Raw genomic sequence first — 20429 nt, 5'->3', positions numbered from 1 at the left:
GGAGGAGGACCTGGAGAAGGACCTGGAAAAGTACCTAGACATGGGTTTGGTGGAGGACCTGGAAAAGGACCTGGACAAGAACCTGGAGAAGGTCCTGGGCCCAGTCTCACCAGTACCATTCATCTCCCTATGGCCTTCCTGCTTGGGCACCCCCCCTACCCCCAAGGAAAGTGTAAAGAGCCTGGGAATATGGCTGGACAAAAGTCTCTCATTCACCACCCAGGCCACTAAGCTATCTGCCACATGCTTCGGCTTACTCAGAACACTGAGGAAAGTCTTACCCCTCCTGCCTATGGAGGCTAAGCAGGTGGCAGTACAAGGCCTGATACAGTCCCGGCTGGATTTTAATAACGCCCTTTACGTGGGAGCCCCTGAAATGACCTTACGAAAGTTGCAGGTGGTACAGAACTGCGCAGCCCGTACCCTGCTTCAGATCCCACGCACTCAGTCAGCCAGACCCGGACTAAAAAGTTTGCATTGGCTGCCGGTGAAGCAGAGAGTGGCATTCAAGGCGCTGTGTATTTCACATCGTGCCTTCTGGAAAACAGGTCCAGCAATAAATGACAACCTAGTCACCCGCTATCACCCAACCAGAAATCTTCGCTCCACGGAGGCTTTCCTGGCCGTGGTGCCTAAAGTCAAGAGAGCTAGAACTGGAGGTAGGATGTTCTCCCTGAACGCCTCAAAACTGTGGAACTCACTTCCTCTACAACTCCGATCCAATCCTAACCTGCTCTCCTTTCGTAAACAATTGAAGACCCTTCTGTTCGCCAGGTCCAACGAGCTTTAACTTCTGTCGCACCGCCCAGCTTTGTCTATATACTCAGCGCTTGGACGCCCGTGGGGCAGCAATCGCGCTATATAAATCGACATACAATACAGAAGGACCTGGTGGAGAAGGACCTCCTGGAGAAGGACCTGGTGGAGGACCTGGAAAAGGACCTTGACAAGGACCTGGAGAAGGACCTGAAGAAGGACCTCCTGGAGAAGGACCTGGAGAAGGACCTGGAAAAGGACCTGGAGGAGGACCTGGAGGAGAACCCGGAGAAGGATCTTGAGGAGGACCTGGAAAAGGACGTGGAGGAGGACCTGGAGAAGGACGTGGAGGAGGACCTGGAGAAGGACCTCCTGGAGAAGGACCTGGTGGAGGACCTGGAAAAAGACCTAGAGGAGGACCTAGAGGAGGACCTGGAGGAGGACCTGGAGGAGGACCTGGAGGAGGACCTAGAGAAGGACCTGGAGGAGGACCTTGAGAAGGACCTGGAGGAGGACCTGGAGAAGGACATGGAGGAGGAGCTGGAGAAGGACCTTGAAGAGGACCATGAGAAGGACCTGGAGGAGGACCTGGAGGATTCACTTCAGGACAGCGGCTGGGAACGGAGCTGCGCCTTGGTGCAGAATATAGCAAGCAATGCTTGTTTAAAGCTGGTTCAGTTTAATTTTATACATTTCACATACCCGACACCGGAATGTTACACACAATGTGCCCGCAGAGGTCACCGGTAATCAGCCAGATGAGGTGCCCCTAGAGACACATTCCTACACATGACTTGGGCATGTGTCCCTGTTTGGGAATTTTGTATGGAGGTGGTGACGAATCTGACCAGGACATCTAACATATCCATAGAAAACACAATCACTCATTACCTGTTGGGGCTAATACCGCACTCAAAACACGGACACATCAGTTACAGATGTGCCTATCTGGGCTTGGTGCTGGGCAAGCACCGGTTGGCAATACACTGGTTGACTCCCAGGGTAGCCGCATACATATCCTGGCAGAATGACCTGAAGGAATGGGCGCTAATGGAAGAAAGTAGGATGAGGGATGAACGCTCAGACGAAAGGGGGGGGGAGTTGTGAGGGGACATGGTGAAAAAGCTCAAAGAACCTAAGGGTAGGTGGATACCGGGCAAGAGAAATCACCGATGTGACCAGGTGGCTAAACCCGATGGGATATGGAGTCTGGGAGGTGCCTATGCAAGGGTAGTGGTGGCCATACTTGCAATCACAGTACCTCTCAATAGGAAGTCTACAAAATACCAAATTCTGTTTTGTATTCTCTAGGTTGTAGATGTGGCGTTGTGTCGGACATGGTGGTGGGGGGGTGTGGTTGCAGGCATGATGGTGTGACCCGAGAAGCCTGGTAATCAGGCATAAAATCAATAAAGATGTATTTTAAAATAAATAAATGAATATTAGACTCCCCCAGTCATAAAATGCACATGTATATCACGGTGGGCAGTTAGGCTATTAAGGCATATTATACAAAACACTCTGCAGTAAGTAGTCCAGGGTGAGAGGAACAATAAGAAGCTTACACGGTTGGGGGGTTTGTAGAACAAGGATGTGTACATCGACGTATGCAGATGTCAGACTAGGAGAGCCCATCTCCTGACCCTCCTGAGGAGGTGTACAATGCTTGATTAATACTCTAAATCCACGGCTTGCCTACCTCACTGAAGGCCAAATGTTTAATGCCTATTAAGTGTTAGAAAATGACCCATTTCTCAAGGATGAAGAGTTTGGTTTCAGTAAGCTAAGGAGAATGTAGGGCCGTATAATTGCTGTGCAAGGTGTATATGTAAGAAGTTATGTATATGTCCTGTTGGAAAATCCAGGTGGTCATTGATACATATTTTATTTTTCTTCCTCCAACCAGGCTGAATCGATCCTCCAGCAAGGCACCAGAAGGAAGGAAAAGGCAGTGGCCGGACTTTAAATCAGAAGACCATCATGGCTGGAGCAAAAGGCCCCACCTTTCTATCAATGAACCAGGTCCCAGCGGAGTTTCAAGATTCATTGTTGACCTGAATGATTTGTGCATCAGTTCCCCTAGAGAAGTTCTCTTGTTTCTGCAGAGAAACTGCTTTCAGCTCAGCCTAGCGGTGCAATACCCTGACTTGAGTCCCAGAGAAGTCTATACCTTGATTAGGGGACTCATTGTGGCCCTTGAGGATGCGGCAACAGCGGAGGACGTGCAGCCGATACTCGCAGAGGTGCTCGGTTCAACATTCATGACCAGAGATTTGCTGCTTTTCATTGCACAAATTGACACCTTTCAGGACCAAGGACATGTCAGCAGCAAGGTGATAGGAAACACCGTAGTTCTGTTACACCACCTGGTCACAGCGACACATGAGAGAACCCAGCCCCTCCTTCACCTTCCAGTGGATCTCCTGTACTGGAAGCTGAAGCGACAACAGACCCGTGGCCTACAGGTCCCCTGGATTACTCAGAAGCAGCTTCAGGATCTGAAATTGATGGTGGATGCAGCCTTTCCAGAGGACAACATTGTAGGGAAATTCATGTCACCTGCCAATGCGGAGAAGATCCACCGCATCTCAGTTTTCCCTGTGCCAGAAGATATATTGAACTCACCAGGTTCTACTTTACGGCGCAATCCCAAACGTGGCCCGCATCAAAGCGAACAATGCTACCTGGAACTTCACTTCCGCCTCCTGCGTGAGGATTTCATCAAGCCCTTGAGGGATGGGATCGCCTCTTGTTTTAGTCCCAAGACTCTCTTCTCTCATACGGGGAGAAACAAGAAGGGTCTCAGGCTCTACAGGAATGTGTGCATTTTAAAAGTGGGCACGATGCCAACCGGAGTTATCTACATGGCGCGGTTTGACTCTCCCTTCAGCTCTTTCATGTCGTCCAAAAGGCTCATGGGCGGGTCCCTAGTATGCTTGATTTCGAATGACTGCGATGAGATTCTGTTTGGCACTGTGGTGAGTTATAACAGGGCAGAGCTTGCTGAAGGATGTGTATGGATTGACCTGAAAATAGATCCCCAGGACCTTTATAAACACATCTGTAAAACATGCTTCACCATGGTGGAGTCACCTGCATTCTTTGAGGGATACCGCCATGTTCTGGAAGGTCTTCAAGAAATGGATCACAGGCGCCTGCCGTTCAGAAGGTACATTGTGGAGTGCAACACTTCAGTCTTCTCTCCTCACTACTTAGATGGCAGTTCAATAGAATATGACCTCACAACCCTGAAACCATGTCACATTGATCCTGGTGATGAACCACAGCTTCTATCTGAGACGGCGAGAAAGTCAAAGGATACCGCCACCGCTCCAAGCTACAATCTCACTCGTCCAGGCACTTTGACTGCTACGTCTACCTCCTGCTCTATGAGTCCTTTGTTCACTGCTACAAAACCAAGCTCCATCTCTGCGAGTTCAGGCTACTGCCCTACAAGCCCATCCTACAGCCCAACGAGTCCAAGCTACTGCCCTACAAGCCCATCCTACAGCCCAACAAGTCCAAGCTACTGCCCTACAAGCCCATCCTACACCCCAACGAGTCCAAGCCACTTCCCTACAAGTCCCGTTTCCATGCCCTCTAGTGTGAGTAAAACCCACACTAGCCTGCAGTCTACTTCCGCTACCAGCTGCAGTGCAGGAGAGGTAAGTAAATGGATGAGTTAATGTTGTCAAATCAAATCAATCAAGCTTTATTCGGTTTAAAAATTGCAAACCATAAAAGCATTCTGAAAGCCATAAATGTAAATGTGTTTGTATTTATATAGCGCACTTCTACCCAGAGGTCTCGTAGCGCTGTATTCATACCACTGTGGAACCCATCCTGACTTTCCTGTGAAATGTCCACTCCTGGGCACCCCCATGGTGAAGCCAGGCATCCAAGCGCTGCTGGGGCCATTGTGGAGATTAAGAAAGCTATTGCCCAGAGTCACAGAGTGGGACCCATGATTAGACTAGGCACCGAGGCGAGAATTATCAGGTCCGGGGGAATTGAGTCCAAGAGCCGCCGAGGCGGGAATTGAACCCTGGTCCCGGGCAAGACCTCTGCATCAGGGTCTGCCACTCTAACCATTGAGCCACGCTTCTCCACTACACTCCATAAACATCGTCACATCACAAAATCTACAATAAAATACATTTAAAATAACGATAAAATGAAGATTCCAACAGCAGGCCCCAGGAACCAATATACATAAAAGTGCTACAGGTTCGATTCAGTGCAGGGCTATAACTTCAAAAAACATCATCACATAAAATGCATTTAAAAATAACAGTAAAATTGGAATTTCAACAGCAGACCCCAGAAAAGCATATACATAAAGTGCTATGTGCAAATTAACCAATTCAATGCAGGGCTATAACTCCAGTAACATCACTATTCTTGTCAAAATATATAAAAAATATAGGAAATAAAGTGCGTTAGGTTAAGAATGTCATCAGTATATTTGGAAAGGCATATGTGCATAAAATGCCATATACGAGAATATATAGTTTAAAAGAACACAAAATACAAACAGGGACGTCATTTATCATTATGTGACCCTGTTTCTTCGTAAACAAGGGCCTCAAGATGAGAATTATTGTATCTTATTTTGATTGCCGTTTGAATATAGACCGCCGCTGCATTACAAACTGTAAGATTTACTAGGCCAAAAATATACGCAAAAGCGGTTTTATATGTGAACAATCGCTCCTTTAAAAACAGCGGCCGTAAGAGACTCTTCCTGATATCTCTATAAAAACCGCAAAGTAAAATAAAGTGCAACATTGTCTGATCTGATTTTCCATCACAAGGGCACTTTGGAAGATTATGGTCCCACTTGCCCATTTTAGGAAAAGCAATACAAAATTGGGCTGGCCCCATTCGGAATCTTGTAAGGTAAAATCTATGTTTTATATTTGCGTCCTGTAGTAGATAATTTTGTATCCCTATCCCAAAGGTGTTATCGCAGTATGCCTTAGTCAATGGTTTCATGTTAGCATCAACTTCCCTTGACCAATTCCATGATTCCATCAGACTAGTCTTCAGATCTTTTTTTATCGTACTCAAGTATTTGGGAGGGATTATTAAAATAAATGTTTGTGGTGCATTCATTTAAGAGGTTTTTAATGTATATCGGCCAAGGGATTTTTTTCCCATGGTCAAGTGCAATACAATCCTTGATGACATCCTGTGTGAAATTTGTGCCTTCCTTACTCCATATCCCATACCAGGTATGTATTATGCTTATAAAAATTGTTAATATATGTAGCTTCCAGTTCTTAATGCACACTATATATGGGAGTGGAATCGAGTACAGCTAACAATCTACGTAAAAAAGATATTTTCTTGAGTTTGAAGATTTGCACAGTTAGCCACTCCCCAAAGTGCTGCACCATAACAGGTTCCAGTAAGACATTTGCTCTTATATAGTGTCATGACTTCCCTAATTGGCTTATTTCCCTTTTTTTAAGAATCTGAAGATTGCCTCAATTATCCTGACAAATTTTAATTTACAGTGTTCAATTTGGGCTCACCAGTGTCCCCTTGTTGTAAATACTAATCCCAAGTATACAAAATAATTTGTTGCTTCAATAGGGACGCTATTTACATGGTGGGTCTTAGTTTTTACTTTTCCTTGCCCACACACCATCGTAAATGTCTTTTTCAAATTGAGTACTAGATCCTTATCGTGCATGAATTATGCAAATTTTTCAATGAGAGTCTGAAGCCCATTTGCAGTTCTCGATAAAAGAACTGCGTCGTCTGCATAGCGTGAAGTCGGTATAGCACGTTTGCCTACTCTAGGAACATCAGCATTTAACTTTTGGAAACCCTCATCAGCTCTACTTGTCGCCAGGGAAAAAAGAAGTGGGGCAAGCACGCATCATTGCCTGATTACCAGTGTTACCCTGAAGCTGTACTGGGATTCAGTGAAAATTTTATTTTTACTTGCCCACAATTCCAACCTCTCCAACAATATCCTACCCAACAATTTTGAGGTTGTGTCTAGGAGGGTAATAGGGCTATAGCATTTGACATCACTCCTATTTAAAAATAGGGACAATAATAGTTTCAGTCCAGGTTCTTGGTACCAAGCCCCCTGTAATGGTATTAAACACTTTTTTGTAATAATGGGGCCCAAAGACCCATATCAAGTTTAAAAATGTCTATTAGAACCCCATCGACTCCAGGAGCCTTTCTATTTGCACTTTTTTCTAGGGCCAATATGACTTCATCCAGGGTAATAGGGTCCAAATTTGGAGGGTCAATAGTTGTACATTTTCTATTTTCTACTAATTCCAAGGTACTGTTGGGGTCGTTATTTTCTATTAATATGGGAATTTAATCATCTGGATTAAAAACCTGTCCGAAATAACTAATCCGCACTTGGAGCTGCACTAAACTTTCAATTTTAGCAGCGCAACTATCTTTAAAATAGGGATGGTTTATCCTCTTCCAAAATAGAGATGAATCCTTTGTTTTAGCAGCCTGAGTAAACTTTCTTTAGAGTCAGCGGGCATGTAACTGAAAGTAAAACTGCTAAACCTCCCTTTGCCCTTCCATTTTGTGTGGGAGTCGCTTGTGTGTCATTATTGAGAAGCCATCTACGTGGAAAGGTTCCGTATGCCAGGTCTCTTGCATACAGAAAATTTGGCAGTTATCTAAAAATACAGGCCATACATTGTCATTGAATTTCTTATTAATACCCATAATGTCCATGTTACTAGGATCAAGTTCTTAGACTTTGAAATTGGAGTTGGGAGTAATTCATTTGTTATAGGGTGATTATTTTGTTCAACGCCCTGGTGTAGTCAATCCACATCACAGCATCTTTTGAGGGGTGAAAATCTGCTAAACAAGGCAAGAGGTCTATGCCTATCTGCTATCAATAAACCATTTCTGGGCCCACTAAAATCCTCTATTACTTGTTTGTAAAAATATCCTAAGGGTACCACAGTAATGAAATGTTTCTGATATTTAGATGACAATCCTCCTCTGTTACATATCTCTTCAAGCAAAATTCCAACCATTTCTGGGTGTCGAAAAGAGACAACAACAAAGTCCCCTTGACAAGATTTCAGTGATTTCCCCACCCAGGGCAGTCTTCGTGCCATAAGAATATTTTGAGCCAGGGTATTTGGGTTATAGTGGCAGTGTTTAGTAAACCTACACAAAACCTTGTTTTTCAGGTCTACCCAATCCTCATTGACTCCATCCTTTAGTTCTGGCACATCTTTGAGAATAATGGTATATGGTGTAACCTCAGGTGGTAAGTGTAGGGGTCTTCGATAAATACTTCGAGGTTGAAATCTGTGCTCTGTTTTATCCGGGTTATTGATTATGGATCTCGTTGTTTTTGTCAACGTCGAGTGCAGACAGTGTGACTCTTTTCCTTGCTCATGGTCTCAGAGGTGTTTTTTCCTTCGCACAATACTGCGGGTCTCAATGAGCCAGATACAGTGTCATTTTTGATATTCGTTGGATTTTGTTTGTTACTATTCTATCCGTTTTTTCACTCGGGTTATTGTCAGATAAACGTTTCTCTGGTAATAACGATTCTACAATAATTTCGAAATCTGGGCCACATCATCCATAATTTTCACAATTTCCAATACATTTTTTTCATTTGAATCAATCTTCCCATGTAGCTTTTGAAAAGTAAATCCAGGTTATGGGAGCAGTCATTACTTGAGGTAGCCTATGACCCCCACTCTGTTTCTTAGACAATAGCTGTGATTGCTTGATAGGTTCTTTCATTTTTTCCTTCAATAATTGTTTACTTTTAGTTGCTGTGGATGTGCTTAAATCTGTTAAAAATGACATTTCCAATGGTATGGTTGATACACAGGGTGCTGCACTAGTATTATGTATTAAGGCTGTTATACTCTTGTTTTTATTTTTTTATTTTATTGTTTTCTTGCAAGGAAATACAGCAATACATAACTAAAAAAGAATCCAACTTAAATGCATACGACTTACAAAACTGAAAAAAATTCAAACAGTATGATTAGATCTAGTCATGAATGGGTGCCAAATTTTCTCCCCCAAAGCTCTTCTTTTAATCCCTTTTAACTTGTAAATAGCAGACTCGGTATTATACATAAACAATAGTTTTTCACGGCAAGTAAAAAATGAAGGAGGATCTGGATTAATCCACTCCCCGGTAATACAAGCTCTGGCTACCGCCATACATATAAATAAGAAATAAGATACTGGCTTTGATCTAAAAGAAATATGCTCGATACCCAATAACACCATCTCTATGGTTAACGTAATATCACATTTAAGAACAACAGAAAGAAAGCTTTCCATTTGTTGAAAAAACACCCTTAATTTGGGACAAGAAAAGAACATGTGCAAGTCATCAGCTGCGTATAACCCACAACGACTGCAATTCGTTCCAGTGGTCGTACTCCACTTAGCAACCTTACTTGGAGTATAATAAAGGTTATGTATGCACATAAAATGCTGAGATTTCATCATCCCTGTGATCAAGCAGTCTGAAGCACACTTGATGGAAAACAAAACATCAATACCAGGGATACCTAATTTATTAGCCCATTTCGATTGACACTGTTCCATATCGTCCCCACATTCTTGAATCAGGCTTAAATAAAGAGAACCTATACGGGCTTTTTGTCTGTAAAAGTTCTAATAAAGGAATTTTAATCATTCTAGCTGAAGTGGTAGATAAGTAACTCTGTAAGAAACTTCGGAGCTGAAGGAATTTAAAAAAGTCATTTCTTGCCAAAGAAAAGTTGTTCTCTAGTTCCTGAAATGAAACAATTTGGCCATTAAAAAATAGATCGCCCAAATATCGTAATCCTTTCTGCTCCCACCTATAAGTCGTTAAATCACAAAAAATAGCTGGCAAAAGACCAGACGAGCCTAGGGGCGTATAGAAATTTAATTTGGATAAGCCAAGATGCTTTCGTACTTTTTGCCAGGCTCCAAAAGCTGCCTTCATCGTCTTATATTTTGTTTTTTTATGGTAACTGGGCTCAACAACCTTAAGGAAACTACCTTTCACCTTCTCACCCATAATCATCTCAAATATCGTTGGCGTTTGATAAAGGGGTATATTTACTCTATCTCCCACTATGAGAGGAAGCAAGATGGCGGCTGAAACTGCAGCCGAGTGAGGAACTGTGGCGTCCTCTCTGAGAGGTCCGACCGGATCGCTGCTGCTGCCTGATGCTGTTGCCGCTTTGAGCTGAGCCCCTCCGCAGCACCTGTTGGGGGTTTCCTGAGCTCCGTTTGCTTCGTGCGGTGTTCTGGACGGCGTGTGTGCTGCGGTCTGCTGGGTCGCGTCCGGGGCCGCGGAGCCGTGGAGAGCTGTATAGTGCTGGTGAGAGGCGGCCGGAGACGGTGTAAGCTGCAGGAGCCGGACCGCGGCAGCAAGAGTGAAAAGCCGTGGAGAGCCCCACTTCGAGGGAGAGGCGGTGGTGAAAAACGGCGACTGGAGGAATGCAAAGGCGTTGGTCTGCTGGAGTTTGCTACGCTATATCGAGGAGTGCGGAGAGTTCTTTGAAGTTGTAGCAGCTGCATTAAGTGTACGCCGGGGATACTTTACTACAAAAACTTAAGTACTTCACTGTTACAGCTCTGCTTGATGGTTTATCGGTGCTGCCAGATAAAGCTATAAACTGCAATAAATTGCTACATACATATTTAGACAGCGTTTTAAGCAGTAAGTAGGCAGTAAGAAAACTTTAAACTTTTAAAGCCTCAATTTTTGTCGAGTAGCAATTTATAACAGCTTTATTCCGACTATTGGTATCAGTATAAGGATATCTGATATAGCTACTTACAGCTACTCACTTGCTACTTACTTGCCAGTTACTAACTTATCCTACACTGTTTTTGGATTATTATTTAAGTGACAACTATGGCGCCCAAAGGCAAAGGGACAAAAAAAGCTGCTATTTAACTCAGCCAATGCCGCTAACATTACTTCCAGTGCTGTCGAAAACACTGCAATAGGGCCAACGACAGAGCTTAACTCGCTTAATAGAGACACTCCTGCGACCCGAGCTCGTCAGCAAAATGGGGTCACTAAGGAACCAGTAATACCTGATTTATTCAGGAAGAAGAATGTAGCTGCTTTATCTAAGAATAGTACTCAGACACCTGGTGGTCATATCGAAGGAAGTGCGCAAGGACCTGTTACTGAACTGTCTGGTGCTATCTCTAAAAATCATGGCGCATCTCTTTCAGTTCAGACCCCCCCAAACCTGAACTCGCCTATAGTTGGAGGAGTTGGAGGGTCTCGCTCTCTTCAAAAAGGCAGCAATGATGACTTAGCTGGGCTCTGTCAAGCAGTGGAGGAAGTCAGGGTCTCGCCACGGGTGAATGATCAGCCTTTAAACGATGTAGAATCTATTGAATCGGGGGGGGGTCAATTTTACTCCATGTCCGATGTGTCGGCAACATCTGATGGGGAAGTCGATGAGGAGTCGATCAATGAGGGACATTTGTTTGTAAAAGACTGGGCTGATGATTGTGATCAAACTTCCGTGGAAGATCTTCTTGGCTCCAACTTCCTGGCGAATGAAGGAGCTCCTAACACGGTTCGCAGGGCTGTAGAGGTGCCAAACCCCCTCATATGTGAAAACTTAGACTTTGTAGACCAACCGCAGTGGGAAGGGGCTGGAGCGGCATCAGAGACGCAGGCTGAATTTCCAGAACTACTGGAGGGGGATGAGGAGATTACACTAAAGTCTATCTACAAGTTGCAGACCTCCATGTATAGATTAATCATGGCTCATAGAGAGGAGACCAAGGCAGAGGGGCTCCGACTCAAGGAGCTGTTCGTAAATTGCAGAATGTTGTCCGTCGCCTAGCTAAATCTAGCAATGAAACCAACTTGAGAGTACAAGAGACTGAAGCCCGGATTTCTGTTGTGGAAGACGAACTCTCTACACAAAAAACGTCAATTAAGGACTTGGAGAGTACTAGACAAGACATTGATTGGAAGCTGACCTTTCTGGAAAATCGTGCACGGCGCAATAACCTACGTATATTGGGGGTAGCTGAACAATCGGAAGGGAGAGATATCCGTCGTTTTGTTGTGGAGATGTTTTCGGATGCTTTTCCAGATCTCAAAGGATGGGACTGGGATAAAGAAATTATAAGAGCTCACCGCTTTCCCTTCAATCAAAAACGTGATCAAGGGGGGGGGGGGGAATAAGAATTCAAGAGCTATCCTCATATGCTTACAGAATTACTTGCTTCGCGAGACTTTGTATGACTTGGCTAGACCCTCAAAGACTAGAAAGGGCTTGGGGCATGAGTTTTTTGTACGACCCGATTTTTGCCCGGTAACAGTGCAGCAACGCTGGAGGTTTAAACAGCTAATGGCACCAATTCAGTCTAAGGGGGGGGCAAGCCTTTTTCTAAACCCTACAAAACTTAAAGTTGTGCATAAGGGGAAAACTATGTTTTTGTATCCGAGGTTAAAGCACAGCAATTCTTAGATGCAATGTAGCTGAGACAGGATCAGGATCATATACTTTTTCTATGCTCTTAGTGGTTTCCCCCTTTTTCCTTCTTTCTTTTTTTTTTTTCTTTTTTTTTCTTTTTACTTTTGCTGGGGTTTAGTTACTATCTGGGTCTGGACGGCCCGGGCAGAGTTACATAGTTCTTACTCACTTTCCATCAATGAGGGCATTTGCCCTTAAGCTTCCGATGGGGGGGTGTTGGGAAGAGGGTGGGTGGGGGGGGTGCGCTGGGGGGGGGAGTGGGTGGGAGAGGGTATTTTTGGGGGTGCAAGGAAGTACAGCTGAAGGATGCTTAGTTCTTAAGTCTAGGATTTTTGGGTGGCTGGTGCCAATTTTTGGAACTTTGTCTTATTGTAAGTTGAACTGCTGAACTGTACTAAAACAAGAAAATGGTTAAATTGACAATCTGCTCCATTAATGTTTGTGGTTTAAACGATAAAAGAAAAAGGGGTACAATGGCTCAGATGTTAAAAACTATGCGGACAGATTTAATCTGTATACAGGAGACCCATGTCTCTTGGGCAAATAGAGGATGGCTTAAGGATCTTGGAATGGAGGTTGTGGGGTGCTCTCGTCAAAGTTCTACAATAAGAGGGGTGGCCATTTTAAAGAGGTTTGGACTAGGTGAAGTTAAAAGAATTAAGGAGGATCCATTGGGACGATGGGTCATTGCTGAACTCAAACTTGGGGGATCGATTATTACAATTTGTTCGGTTTACGCCCCTACTGTCGATGACCCCATAGTACTACATCAATTAAGTTTGGAATAGCTTTATGGTCACCTCGGTTAATATTATGTGGGGATTTTAATTTGCACTTGGATGAGACATTCGATATTTGTGGAAATACTCCATATGCAGGGAGAAAAAAGAATGTATTTAAAGCAGTTAAGGGGATTATTCATGAATATAGATTGGTAGACTTGGGGTATAAAAAAAGGGGGGGAATTTTTGGCAGTACTTTTTTCTCTGCTCCCCATCAAAGACACTTTAGGTTTGATTACTTCTTTGTTGCTAGGATTCTACATAATGAACTTCCTCAAATGGAATATAGGGTGTTACCAAAAATTATATCGGATCATAACCCCATCACTCTTAGTTTTGACTTAAACACTTCACTTACTCCCCGGCCGTGGTCTTTTGATCGTAAGCTCCTGTTTGACTTATCCTACGTTGAGTATATGAATACTTGGATTCCTGAGTTTTTCTCTAATAACAAGGGTTCCGCTACTCCAGAGGTAGTCTGGGATACATTTAAGTGCGGGGTTCGAGGAGAAACTTTGAGCTATTCAATAAGAAAACAGAGGGAGACTTGAAAGAAAGGGGAAGCAGAAATGAATAATTTAAGACTGCTGGAGATTCGGCTTATGCAGGCTTGTAACAAGGGACTAGCTACAGACACTATTGCTAGGGATCTACTGGCTCTTAAGGTTAAGATTCATCAAGGATTTGCTTCGAAGTTTGCTCAGCAAACTGCTGCTTTTCGAACGGAGCTTTACGAAGTGGGAGAAAACTCAGGAAAACACTTGGCCAAGAGGGCAAGGCAGAAAGCGATGTTTGCTAGCATCGATAAAATTAATAACACTGTAACAAAACTGCTGACATACTTAAAGTGTTCTGTGATTTTTATTCTGAACTATATACTGAGGTTGTGGTAGGAGATTGTTCAGATCAGATTACTAAATTCACCGAATTTGCTCTGAATGATATTTTATCTACACAGGAGAGTGAGAAACTGGATCTGCCAATCACTTGGGAGGAGATTGAACTGTCACTGCTGTCCTTAGCTTCTGGAAAAGCTGCAGGCCCTGACGCTATTCCCTTGGAATTTTTCAAGTGCTTTCGTGGTATTTTAAGACTAGAACTGGTTGATTTATGTTTAAGAGCCCAACAAGGTAGTGCCCCTCAATCATGGCAAGATTCTATAATAACTGTATTTCTTAAAAAGGGCAAACCCTCTCTGTTACCGTCATCCTTTCATCCCATTTCACTTATAAATGTTGACAGTAAAATGTTCTCCAAAATTCTTGCCTCACGATTATCTAATATTATTTCTCCGCTAGTTTCTAAATATCAACACGGTTTCATTCCTGCCCGGGACACTGCAGATCATATTCGACAGGTGATCACGTTTCTGGATTGGTCCCAGGCAACTTGGTCTAATGTTGGACTTGTATTTTTAGACGCTGAAAAAGCCTTTGACCGGGTTGCCTGGGGCTATCTGTGGGAAGTGTTAGCCAGGAAAGGACTAGGTCCAGGTTTTCTTAAGGCACTTAAAACTATGTATACTGCTCCAAAAGCCTGTATCCGAATTAATGGTCAAGTTTCCCCTTTTTTTTTAATCACGGGGGGCACCCGTCAAGGATGTCCCTGTTCGCCTTTACTTTTTGCACTTTATATTGACCCTTTAATTAATCGCTTTATTTTGGAACAAAAGATCAGACCTATTTTTTTAGCTAATACTAATTACCGCGCATTGGCTTATGCTGATGATGTTGTGATAACCACCACTGATGTCCAGACAGCTCTTCCAGCAATCAATGATCTTCCTAAACAATTTGGATCATTCTCCGGTTATAAACTTAATCTGGAGAAAACACAGATCCTTTGTTCGGGGGATAAGCCACCTCCGAATATTTCCACTACCTCAGAGGTCATATATTTGGGAATTAAGAATTCTTTGCCCATAGAGAAAATACCGGAACTTAACATAAATCCCGTGATAATACAAATTAATAATATGTTACAGCGTTTAGATCATTTACACCTATCATTGTATGGTAGACTCAACATCTTAAAAATGCTGATCTTACCAAAAGTGCTGTATATGTACCGTACTATACCGCTGGAATTTCACTCTCTCGGCTTTAAAAACTTAGAAAGGACTACCTCTAGGTTCTTATGGGGCTATAAACGCAACCGCAAAGCCCTCAAGAAAATGATACTTAGTAATGAGTGTGGGGGATGGAATGTCCCTTATTTCTTATTTTAATATTTAGCGGCTGCACTTCAATTTATTGGCTGTTATACTCTTGTGTTGGGGTTGTGTTGGGATTTATTATGATTTGAAACTGTCTCCAATACATTTGCATCCAATATAATATCATCAACCACGGTAGTAAGTGCATTCTTTGTGGCCGCAAAACGCTTGTCGACATTAACGATCTCACTGTCAATTAGTCCATTGCGGTATTTAGGTAATTCGTGATAGGTGCACTCATTCTTGCATTTTTAGGTCTCGGCTTAGCAGCGCTTGCGCTGTGCGAGACCTACAGTAATCGGAATGTTGGCTCAAAGCCTGTGGAATTTCTCCTGCCCCTTGTGATTTGTCTAAGTCTGGCATTGCTGCTGTTATCTTTGTTTCTGTTGGCTGTTGCTCAGATGCATCACTTCCATTTTTATCGGAAGCAGCACTGACCAACTACTGTTTTATTCCGCTGTCTGGCTTTGTTAGATTTGTTTAGGGACTACTTGCAGACAATTACATTCACGCACCAGGAATATTGAGCGCTTGTCTCTCTCTTCCTCTCCCTCATTAGTGTCCAGTAGCTATAATATATGGTCTCTTAAAATAAACACAGGCCGCACAACCCGCTTCACACACGGTGTCTTTGCTGGAAGTTTTTGTTAACGGTGGAGTGATTTATGCATGCTTCCTTTCTGCATTCTCCATAATCTGGAGCGCGCGTTGCTTTTCTCTTTGAAGTGTTTCTCTGGCAGTAAATTGCCTCTCATTCTCCTCCAGAGCTAAATGCTTCCTCTGTTGGTCACTGGCAGGCACGCGCAACACCCATTGCAACACTCCCCCCTTCCCCCGCCCCACCCCTGTGGCAGCTTCCTGGCCACACACACAGCCGCACCCGAGCACTTCACAGGTCTTTAAAAGACCAATTGCATGTTAATGAGTCATTGTTGTTGACTCACCAGTCTCTGCCGGCACTTTCACCCAAACTAAAATGCAAGAGGTAAGGGCAAATTAACCCGTTCCGTGCTCATGACGAGCTCAGCTCGTCATGAGGCACAGTCGTTCTGTGCTCATGACGAGCTCAGCTCGTCATGAACGTTGTGCCGCGCCCACGCAGGGATAATTCCCCTGCTGTGCTGGGCGTTCCATTGGAACGGGCGTGGTTGTGACGAGCTCAGCTCGTCATGAGCACAGCGCCACCATGCTGCATGACGAGCCGAGCTCATCATGAGCACTGCGGCGCTGCGCGTGCCCCCTCTCCCCCCAGCACAGCAGGGGAATTAGCCCTGCGGGGATCAAAGGCGAGACCTATTGCATTTTTTATTCACCTTTTCTTTTTTAACTGAAACTATTTAACTTATGTTTGTGAAAATGCCAGTGAGATTGTGATATGAAAATGTTTTGGTCACCCAAAACAGAACGAACAAAACTGTGTTAGACATGGCAGCTTCCATATGTTAGGCCGAGTTCCAGTGTGTACTATGCAGAAACACCCTAACATTTTTTTTAAAGGAGACACGTGATTTTAACAATATCACATTCATGTATCCCATGAAAAACTCGTACCTACCCAAGTAGACAGAGTTCCCGCTACCACACCTGCCAGCTCACATTTAAATTCTTGGGTCTGGACACCTAATGCTTTTTGCGGTTAGGTGTCTTTATCAACTCACTGACCCTCCTCGAATGTTAGTAAACCTTTGTTCTACACTTCTAATTATTTTCTCTATCGTTACCTAAAGGATGAATTAAAGCACTCGTGTGACTAGCTTACTTCATTATTTACAGATTTCCTTCGTAAGAAGTATTAATTTCGTGTTTTGCTACTCTGTGACAACTTGTCTGACATGGAAGACCTTTTAGTTCAGAAGTTTTAAACTGTATACTACCACTGCAACAGAATTCTGTTGAACAAGCATAAATATAACCGTAAATTATAATAGCTACAACTTGTTTTTATAACTCAGATAGTCGCTATGGCGTTTCTAAATGCTGAAAACCTAAATCATTTACATAGCCGATGGACCAATATATGAGATACTTTTGAACACATTCACCTGCCAGGATACTGCTGTCACTTGACACATATATAAAATGCTTGTTAATTATGTAAAACAGCCCTCCACTTCCTGTAGGAACAGGGTCCACACTGCCAAAAGAGCACAAAGTGCTGCTGCACTCTTTATAGCTACTTTTATAGCTACATAGGCCACCCCGCAAACATTGTAGAGCCTCTGACTACCGGTGCCTATATGACCACATAAAAACCCTTTCCCACATATTTGGGAAGGCTTCCTTCCGCGTACTCTGGAAGGCACACACTACAGTTTATAAAGACCCTGTGCACGGTATTTAGATGCCCTCTGCCTCCCAGCACGGGCATAGACAGGGAATTTTAAACACTGCTGAAGGAGGGAACACAACCACACACACAACCACAACCACACACACAACAACACACAACCACATCCAACCACACACACAAACACACCCAACCAAACATACACAAACTCACACAACCACACACACACAACCACACACACAACCACACTCAACCACACATACACACAACCACACACACAACCACACACACATACACAACCACACACAACCACACACAAAGGCACACACACAACCACACACACAACCACACAACCACAAACACAACACACACAACCACACACACACACACAACCACACACACAACCACACACAACCGCACACACAACCACCCACAACCACACACACAAAGCCACACACACAACCACACACACAAGCACAACCACACAACATCACACACAACCACACAACCACACCCACACAACCACACCCACACAACCACACACAACCACAACCACACACACAACCACACACACTCCCACACACACACAACCGAACACACACAACCACACACACACAACCACACACAACCACAACCACACACACAACCGCACACACAACCACACACACAACCACACACACAACCACACACACTACCACACACACAACCACACACACACAACTACACACACAACCAAACACACAACCACACACACAAGCACAAACACACACACAACCACACACACAAGCAAAACCACACACACAACCACACACACACACACAACCACACACAACCACACACACAACCACACACAACACATACACACAACCCCACACAACCACACAACCACACACACAACCACACACACATACACTCACACACAGACACACAGAACCGCACACAACCGCACACACAACCACACATACACAACCACACACAACCACACCCAACCACGCACCCAACCACACACAAACACACCCAACCACACACAAACACCACACACAACCACATACCCAACCACACACACAAACACCACACACAACCACATACCCAACCACACATACACACAACCACACCCAACCACACAACCACACACTACCACACACACAACCACACACACACAACCACACACACATACATACACACAACCACACCCACAACCGCACACAACCACACACACAACCGCACACACAACCGCACACAACCACACACACACGCACACACAACCACACCCACACACAAACCACACACACAACCACACACACAACCACACACACACAACCACACACACACACACACACACAACCACACACACACAACCAAACACACACACACACACAACCACACACACAACCACACACACAACAACACACAAGCACAACCACACACAACCACAACCACACACACAACCACAACCACACACACAACCACACACACGACCACAACCACACACACGACCACACACAACCACACAGCCAACTACACACACAACCACACAACCACACACCCAACCACACACAACCAGACACACAACCACACACAACCACACAAACAACACCCAACCACACATACACACAACCACACCCAACCACACACACAACCACACAACCAGACACACACAAGCACACACACAACCACACACACACCACAAGCACACACACAAGCACACACACAGCCACACAACCACACACATAACCACACACACACACACAACCACAACCACACACACATACAACCACAACCACACATACAACCACACACACAACCACATACACAACCACACACACAGACAACCACACACACAACCACACCGTCAGTGCACACTTACACCAGACACAGACACGATCAGTTGTCAGCGCACGCTTTCATCGGGCACAAACACCGCCAGCCGTCAGTGCACGCTTTCACCGGGCACAAAAACTAGCAGCCGTCAGTGCACGCTTCCACCAGGCACACACCACCAGACATCAGTGCACGCTTTCACCAGGCATACACACACCACCATCCATCAGTGCACGCTTTCACCAGGCACACACACACCACCAGCCATCAGTGCACACTTTCACCAGGCACAGACCACCAGCCATCAGTGCACACTTTCACGAGGCACACACACCACCAGCCATCAGTGCACGCTTCTTCCAGGCACACACACCACCAGCCGTCAGTGCATGCTTTCACCAGGCACACACACCACCAGCCAGCAGTGCACACTTCCATCAGGCACACACACCACCAGCCATCAGTGCACAATTTCTACAGGCACACACACCACCAGTCATCAGTGCACACATCAGTTGTTAACGCATCCATAATTAACTATTGTAGCAATCCCAGTATGGCGCACTTTACTTTAAAACATATTAATCTAAAGTACAGCATGCCACCATTGCTACAAAAATAAATAAAACATTTTTTGGCCTACAATTTATAGACTTTTGTTGCAATTCGTGTTGCAATATTTAGCAATGCCAATAGCTCAAACTTAATTAATGCAAGACCGATTGCATTGCAAATGCTTGTTGTTTTTACTGCCTGAGGCAACACCCACAACCTTACGTTTTCCCTTGATTATGAAGGGCAACACGGACCAAAAAATGGGGCACAGTAAGACAAATATAGTCGTAGGATGCAATTTCAGTCTCTTACCGTGATTCTAAAGGTCTTACTGCCAAATTTAAGGACGTGGCCCAGCCCAGCCTCTTTTGGTCACTGATGGGCGCAGATGGGCCCGCCCTCGGCCGGGGCATGGCCCGGGCACGCATGCGCACGTCCCGCGCTGTGGCAGCACTGTTCATGGTTTAAGCACCTCTTGGCACGTACTGAGTTACGAGCTCTCGCCTAAATGTTGTCTTCTGTTCCTC

At 44.5% G+C, this 20429-nt stretch overlaps 1 protein-coding gene across 2 annotated transcripts in view; it reads left to right on the top strand.

The window, feature by feature from the left end:
* LOC144828401 (NFX1-type zinc finger-containing protein 1-like) overlaps window positions 1–20429 on the top strand; it is a 1040362-nt gene that overhangs the window by 172233 nt on the left and 847700 nt on the right. For both annotated transcript variants that reach the window (XM_078686524.1, XM_078686523.1), the window contains exon 3: window positions 2663–4421. In XM_078686524.1, coding sequence (XP_078542650.1) covers window positions 2663–4421 — 1759 coding nt within the window. The remainder of the gene's footprint in view (window positions 1–2662; window positions 4422–20429) is intronic.

Source organism: Lissotriton helveticus, chromosome 4_1, assembly GCF_964261635.1.
Source record: "Lissotriton helveticus chromosome 4_1, aLisHel1.1, whole genome shotgun sequence".
In the NCBI taxonomy this organism is placed as follows: domain Eukaryota; kingdom Metazoa; phylum Chordata; class Amphibia; order Caudata; family Salamandridae; genus Lissotriton; species Lissotriton helveticus.
This window is presented reverse-complemented; position numbering and strand designations above follow the sequence as displayed.